Source organism: Juglans microcarpa x Juglans regia, chromosome 1D (genome assembly GCF_004785595.1).
Source record: "Juglans microcarpa x Juglans regia isolate MS1-56 chromosome 1D, Jm3101_v1.0, whole genome shotgun sequence".
NCBI lineage: Eukaryota > Viridiplantae > Streptophyta > Magnoliopsida > Fagales > Juglandaceae > Juglans > Juglans microcarpa x Juglans regia.
Genome location: NC_054594.1, coordinates 41,692,322 through 41,700,354, shown reverse-complemented (window position 1 = coordinate 41,700,354; position 8,033 = coordinate 41,692,322). Strand labels below are relative to the sequence as shown.

The 8,033-nt window shown below is 36.3% G+C and overlaps 1 protein-coding gene across 4 annotated transcripts; it reads right to left on the bottom strand.

The window, feature by feature from the left end:
• Positions 1–3,608: 3,608 nt before the first annotated feature.
• On the bottom strand, positions 3,609–6,890 carry LOC121259144 (protein indeterminate-domain 7). 4 transcript variants are annotated; one of them, XM_041160643.1, is made up of 4 exons: positions 6,397–6,890; positions 5,869–6,134; positions 5,353–5,749; positions 3,609–4,874 (listed from the first exon to the last, which is right to left on the bottom strand). In XM_041160643.1, the coding sequence occupies exons 2-4, from the start codon at positions 6,077–6,079 to the stop codon at positions 3,857–3,859; spliced, it is 1,626 nt and encodes a 541-aa protein (XP_041016577.1). In that variant the 5' UTR covers positions 6,080–6,134; positions 6,397–6,890; the 3' UTR covers positions 3,609–3,856. The 4 variants fall into 4 exon arrangements, with proteins under 4 accessions (XP_041016577.1, XP_041016596.1, XP_041016589.1 ...); XM_041160662.1 differs by having other exon boundaries at positions 5,869–6,049; XM_041160655.1 differs by lacking the exon at positions 6,397–6,890 and adding an exon at positions 6,257–6,347.
• Positions 6,891–8,033: the final 1,143 nt, after the last annotated feature.

Here is an 8,033-nt window from a genome sequence, read left to right as displayed (position 1 = left end):
TGGCCCTAATGTAATTTATGCCCTTCTTCTTTTTGGCAAATGGTCCTAATCCCTACAAACCTAATTACACTCCCTGCCATTATACTGATCTTGAATATACAAATTAAGGAAAAAACCACTTGGCATCTGTTCAAAATATAGAAAAAATATATTTATCATCCGATCTTTTCTCATTATCTTCTCAGCATCTTATAGTGTGGTATTAGATAATCGGCTCACAAATAAAATATAATAAATAGTAATTTCTAATTATTTAATGTCGCGTTATAAGATGATGAGAATTGAAATGATGAATAGCATTACACAGTTCTTGATTATTGTAGCTAGTTAATTAGCTTTTTATGAACCCTAATGTGTGTGTTTTTGTGTGTATTCATGTCATTTAAAAACTAATCTATAAGATATTATTTGAAAGCTATGATAAATACATAAAACGGAGTAGTTCACTCCAGCTGGCTAGCTTTTATGCATGCACCCTCCGTTCTCTCGATAGATCAGGACAAAAACAAAAGTACCATTTGAGGCTGTTTTCACGAGGATGGGATATCACCTTGTATATATAATGAAACCTAAAAATATAGAAGAGAGGGGGGTAAGAGGTAGGTCAAATAGCAAAGGAAACATTATTAACCTAGCTAGCTAGCTAAAGGGAGGGGAGCATCTTTTGCAATGACAAGTCAACTGGTTTACAGCCCGTGCCTGGCCTGCATAAAAATACGCAAACAACAAACAAAACCTAATTCATGTTCATCATCAATATCCCATGCATGCTGCCCAACACTCAGCAGCCTAGCTTTGATAATCATGATGATCAGCTTTTGGAGATACCATCATATATATATATATATATATATATATATATATATATATATATATTTTATCCCATGAACTGTGCCAGACAAAAAGCAACCTATCTACAAAGCACCGATTATAAAAAAACTGATCGAAGGTGGATTTAGGAACTGTGCTGTAGCCCACCACTCTACTACTTTTCTGTAATCACCTTCCTGTCTGAGGCATGCAGTGAAAGATATGTGTGAACTTTATGAATTTGCAAACGTCAATGTTTATTTATTCTCCCCAGAGATCAGAATTCTAGTTTGTGAGATAGAGAGAATAAAATGAGAAACAAACATGTCATTATTGATCTTTTCAATGTCGACTCAGAGAAACCTTTATTGTTTAATGGCAAACAGGCCGCCTGCAGTAGTCTCTTAGCTACCTATATAGCTCCCTCCCTCCTCATTATGTAACTTGTCCTGCCAATGATAACTACTACTCGCTTTACAAGTACTCATTCAGAATCTAAATGAAGTTATTTGTAAGGGTTTATGGATTGCTTGCTTCCCCAGGATTGAATGAAGGTTCAGAGAGAAATCAAGAGCTAGAGATTATCGTAAGCATGCATATAATATTTGATATTTCTCTTAAACATAAGATAAAGAGAAGTGGGGTGGGGATTCTGAGGAATTTTTTTATTTATATTTGAACTTTTAGCCCATTAAAGGCAGTGATTGACAGGTGTCAACACTGCTTTTGAAGCTAGTGCTTACATCTCCCCCCATTGACCTAACACTTGATCAATCTTATAAGCTTGGGAAGAGCATCTTTTTCTCATGCCTCGATCGTTTTATAAAAGGTCGATCTCACTGGAATTAAGTAGTAGTACCACTTTAATTATCTGATGATAGGCTAATGATGTGATAAAACTCACATTTTTATTGCTTAATCTCTCTTTTTCTCTCTCTCACGCGCATCCATAAAGAATGCAGGCATCTTTGAAAACATGTGTCCCAAAGCTGTAATTCTTTCAAATCCTTAATTATTATTTATATAATAATAACTTTTACTATATATTAATTAAGTAGCTAGAATGGTTCCGTACAAATTATTTATAAGATTATAACAAGGGCTTCCATCTGACCATCATATTGCATTAATATTCTAATTAAGCAGTAAAGTTCAGAACTATATAACAGCTATGCATTTGGGTCGTCACAATTAATTTGTTCAGAAGTACACTCACATGCACAGACAGGAACCTCTCACCTATTTACATACATTTTACGTATAAATGTTATAGTTGTCGTCCGATTAATTTACGCCACGTAAAAAGAAGGGGGGGAAAAGAGACCTGATTCTTATAATTTTTTACATAAAAGAGGCAAGATATATAATGGATATATATAGCTAGCCAGCCGACGGGCATGATCTTGAGTATATACTAATCCTCTCCCTCGGGATTGAATCCCTAATATGATCTGGACCCACATCAGGTGTCAAACGGCATCTCTTTTAATTTTTTGTTTTGTGAATAAACAGGTACTAGCCATATCTATCTAAAGCAAGCAAACTTGCACATTGATCTCTGCACATTTCACGAGTCTTTCCAATATTAGAGAATCCAATGCTTTTTGTACGTACCCTTCATCTCATGTAATCCCTCAAAACTTAATAGAAACATGTATCGTGCATTGGCATATTAAAAAATATCTCACACTTCAAGGAGAGAGGCATTATAATTATATGCAAGTGGGTCAGTTGGATGCAGCTTGTTTTGGTTTTATTTTGCTATATATATATATATATATATTAATTTGTTTGTCCTCGAAGTGATTATAATTGATGTGTATAATTCTAATTTTTCGTGGACATAAAATTCATACCATGATCACATAATGAAAAACCCTCCTTTACATAAATTATAGATCTGCATAAGGAAAATCATGATGAAGGAAAAAGGTAGCCATTGATCCATTACCACTAAATCCTGCATATATATATATATATATATATATATATATATATATATATACACACACATTCTATCAATGAAATTAATTCCAATGATAAAAGATCATTATATAACATAAGTTGTCACAAAGTAATTAAATACACATGCAATATTATTGTTCATTTTGCCAAAAAAATAGTTATAAAGTTTGGAATTAAGTTTCTTGTTTCCATTCATATACTAATAATGATTAATCGAGAATGTGATTCCCACAAAAACTGGCCGGCCGGAAGTCTTTTAAGGAAACGCTTTATTAGAACCGGTGCATGTATTTAATTCGATCTCAAATCGGAAGTACGACCTTATTAATTATATTTATTAAAAATAACTTTCATAATTAATATATAATATATATATATATATATATATATTATGCATGGTAAATTTAATTAAGAAAAAACAAACTCTTTTTGGCATTATATATCACGAAAGTACTATACGTTATAACTCAATCGATCCAAGATGTTTCACGTGAGTCAGAAAGCTGTAATGATCAATCTTGCATAGTAGCAATATTTGGATCACATGTGATGAGCAAAAACAGGTCCACATGACACGGAACATTCTGAACTAGCAGCAGCTGCATGCATATGCTAGCTAGAATATTAAAAGTACAAATAACTCTTTTCGCATTTAATATATGTATATATATATATATATAAATATATAATGAAAACAAAGTGCATGATATATATTCTTAATTTCTTGAAGTAGTAGTCATGTTTTAATTCCATTGATCATGAGATCGAAGCAATTAATTTCTCCCTTGAAGTTGCTTGGTATCATTGTTTAATGAAAAATAAAACAACTAGGCTAGCTAGGGTTTCCCTTCCGGATATATATATATAATTAGTCTTGTAAAACTATAGAATACTTGAAAGTTACAAAGCTTTAATGTATAAAATGCCGACTAAAATTCATATAATAGCTAAGATACGGCATGGAAATAATAATATTTCAAACGAGTCCTTCCCTTTGGAAAGAATGATAGCACAAGAAAAGAAAATCCGAATTATAGAAAAAAATAAAAAGTTTCATATATATATTATATATATATAGGAGCTAACCTTGCCAAGGTTTTTGGGGTTGATTTTGATGCTCGTTGGAAGTGTTCATGCAATTACCAAAACCAGCAATATTGAGAATGTCACTGTGAGAGAGAGCTCTAAGACCCAAAAAATCTCTAGTCAAACCTTCACCACCATGACTCCCGCCAGTTTCATGAGCCCTACTAAGATTGCTCCTGCTGGTGGATGTTTTTGAGAGAGATTCATGCTGATTAACATCTTTCTTTGAATTCAAAATCCCTCCAAATGCATCCTCAAAAGAAGTTCCTTCAAACCCAGTGGAAGAAGAAAGAGAACCCACCATGTCATGAAGAAGGGAAGGAGGAACACCTGAGGCTGCACCAGTACTTGCTCCTGTAGTAGTGGTCGCTGCAGAGGCAGAAGGGCCTGCAGCTTTATTCCCAAAAGGAGCCAAGCCATGGGCAAACCCTGTGCCCATCTCTTCACGTGAGGACAAAATCGAGCCAAACTTACCAGTTGTATTGTTGCCAGAATAAGCAGCAGTAGGCACGTGAGCCTGGTGGGTGGGCCTCATCATGGTTGGCGATGAGCCAGTCTTGCTGCTCATGGTTGCACCCATCTGAGCAGCCTTCTGCAGCAATGCAGTGGCTGACATGTGTGGAGAGGGTGCCAATAGGTAGGGAGGGAGAGTGGGGCCAAGACTAGGGTTAGAGTTCTGCGTTTCGTGGAGGGCTAAATCTGGGTGAGTCTGTGCGAATTCTTGATGGTCTAATCTAGTGGAGAAGAATGACGATGATGAGGAGATATCAATAGGTGGTGGGCCAGGAAAAGCTAGCCATGGGGGTATCTCTTGCCTTAGACTGAAGCTTTGTTGCTCTTTCTTCAAAGAAAATGCGTGGAGGTCTTGGGGATTGAACTGGGGCGGGAGCTGGTTTATGTGAGACGCTGAAGGGCCAGGTTGAGAGGACAGAAGTTGGTTTGTTGTGATGGCTCTTGCACTCTCCTCTGCCAATGCATCACAGAAGGCTCTGTGGGTGATGAAACTATCCCTCCTGAAAACCAAAAAGAAACAGACACAAGAAAACAAAAGCGAAATGTCACTAACTACTAAGACAACGCAAGGTGACAAAAGTATTGACTTTCTCTCTTTGCTTCTCTATTTCTTTCTGCAACCATTCTTTTTGGCTTTCCAGGAGCCCTGGACAGACAGTGCACATTAGCTAGTGCATTAAATATTCGACACAGTACTAAGCAAACCACCGCCCCGCCCCCTCTCCCTCCCTCTACCTGATCGGGTGTAACAGTTGGATAGTCTGGTAGATGCACACTGTACAGTCACGGTTCTTTAACGTATCAGATCAAGAATGTAAATTTATTATCGATCCAGAAACATTACGTATATTTGTGGTTTAATATTTATCTGGGATATGCAAAAATCCCATCCTCCGTTAACGAGGAGATCTGACTTTAGTGCTTTAAATAGGACTCATGTAATTCATGCCCTAAAATTAATGATTTGGAATTAGTTACCTTGAGAAAAGGGTTCCACAATCACATCTGTACTCCCTAGTGCCACAGGTCTTGGAGTGAGCTTTCCAATCTGATTGAACTGCATACCTCTTTGAGCACTTGTCACATTTCCACTTCTTCTCGCCATGCTTTCTGCAGAAGTGCTTCTTGATCCCAGTCAGGTCCCCAAGGGCCCTTAATGGGTCATGGTGCACACAGCTAGGTTCTGGGCACACGTACACCTTCTTCCTTACCTCTTTACTTGTTCTCTGCTTTAGCTTCCAAGGCAAATTATGGCCCCTTCTATGAAGTTGAAGATTCTGATCCCTTTGAAACCCTTTGTTACAGATCTCACAAATAAATCTGTTTGTTGCCAGGAGACTCTTGGGAGACAAAGCTATCACTTCCGCATCTGGGTCTGCTCGAAAACAAAGAGAAAGTCGAAACCCCAGGTAAGACGAAAATTATATCAAAGCATAAATACAGTATTACACAATTCAGCAAGTGGGGTTTGTGTATATATGGATTTGGAAAGACCTGGGTTGCCTGGAAGGTTTCTCTTTTTCTTCTCTGCAGGTTGAGTTTGGGGTGGCGGTGAAGCAAAGTATTGTTGAGAATAGTTGTTCCCTAACTCAGTTCTATTGCCTGAAGAAACACTTGCATCACCAGACGCAGAAGTCAAATTAGACATGTTTTCCTCCAGAACTGGCTGCTGTATCTGTTGTTGGAACATCAAACCTTTTATCATCTTCTTTTAGCTTAGAAATTCTTGATAACCTAAGGTTCCATCATGGGCCGTAGATCTAAAGAAAAAAACCAAAGAAGCAGCTAAATTAAGTAAAGAATAGTGGGAGAAAGAACCCAACAGAGGAAAAAGTGTATTTCTTAAGAATAGTGTCTGAAACCCAAAATCCCCGCTATACACCTTGAATATGGTTTCTTCTTGGTTTGGCACCAACCCAAGAGACAACTTTTGTTTTTTGAAAGCTAAAAAGAACCAAGCTGTGAGAGAGAGAGAGAGAGAGAGAGAGAGAGAGAGAGAGAGAGAGAGAGAGAGAGCCGAACCAGATCCTCTGGCTAACTTTTCTCCTTCATGGTTCGATATCCAAGCTTGCTAATACCAAGAAAATCCAACAATAGCCACACAAATATGAACAAAAAATAAAGAACCAGTTCTCAAAACTGAGAGAGAGAGAGAGAGAGAGAGAGAGAGAGAGAGAGAGAGAGACGTGGATGAGAACAGATTCCCTTCTGTAATCCTCAAGCAGTCCAAAACAACACCCCAAAACCACAACCCATGGAGCCCTACGGCTAACTCTGACGTTGCACTTTCTGTCTTTTCCTCTGTTCTCTTTCCCAGCCCCAGAAAACTCTTTTCCTTTTCTTTATTGTATATTTGCTTTTAAAAAAGTTTAAGTTTCTGCTAAAACCTTTTGTTCAATCACCCCCTCTCCCAGCTTTCCCATCTCTCATAAAGCAATCAGGAAGGGAAAACAAAAAATAGAAAGCAACCATGTAGATCATCATGTAGAAAGAAAGTATTATGCCGAGAGAGATCATACAGATATATATATATATATATATATATATATATATCTTCTATCATGGCTAGGAGATCCTTCCCAGCTTTCTACAATTACAGTGACATGATTGATTCATTGATTAATCTCAAACCACATGGCTAAAAGCTCTTTCAACCCTTTTTATTACAACATTTTTATTTCTTTTATCTTTTATTTCATTATTACTCGCTGTTACTCCTAATAAAAAAGCTGAAAATCTGACCTTTTTGCATGGCTCATCAAAATATAAATAATAATAATTAAAGTAGTGGATTAGACATTGAATCCCCGATGCCGCACACGAATGCTTGACCTCCTCCTCTTCCTTTTTTTCCCACCTCTTAATCACAGTATCTTCAGCAGAGAAAAACTTGCATGTACTTGTCGACGTCATTTCAGCATCATTATTGTATAAAAAAAAATTATTCTCATCATCGGCTACTATATATTTACTGTCCCATATCCACATCTTACGAAAACACCCCGCACCCTATAAAACAAAAATTATAGTTGTAGTGTCGGAATGAATAGTAATTAATGTATAGTATTTTTTATTATATAAATATAGTCCAAAACCAAAAAATAAAGCAAAAACGTGAAATTAAAAGCCACCAAATTAGAAGTTAATACTACTTGACTCCAATGTCAAGGATGTTCACAATTAAAACCTATTAATTCACTCGTTATGTGTAATTATTTTCTGTTGACTGACTCGCAAATGTAAATAATAAGTCCTTGCTAGCTGAAAATGAAATATATGCTGAAAATTAAAAAGGCACACACACCAGGGAGGGCATTGCATGTGGGGGAGTGCTAAACTGCTTTACGCTATTCGATATATATATATATATATATATATATATACGTACTATGAAAAATGTATTGGGAGTACTCTTTGTGGAATATATAATGCCTCTACTTTTTAGTGCATCAATGAGAAATTTCTTTGGTTAATTAATAAACCTAGCTAGAACGTCCATGCCTCATGCACGTTGCAGATATATATATATATATATAAGTAGGTTAATTAAGGATATATAGTTTATTTTGATTAATGAATATATATACTTGTATATATATATATATATATGCGCCCATAGCCGGCCCTATATATATATATAATATAAACAGCGTGGGTAC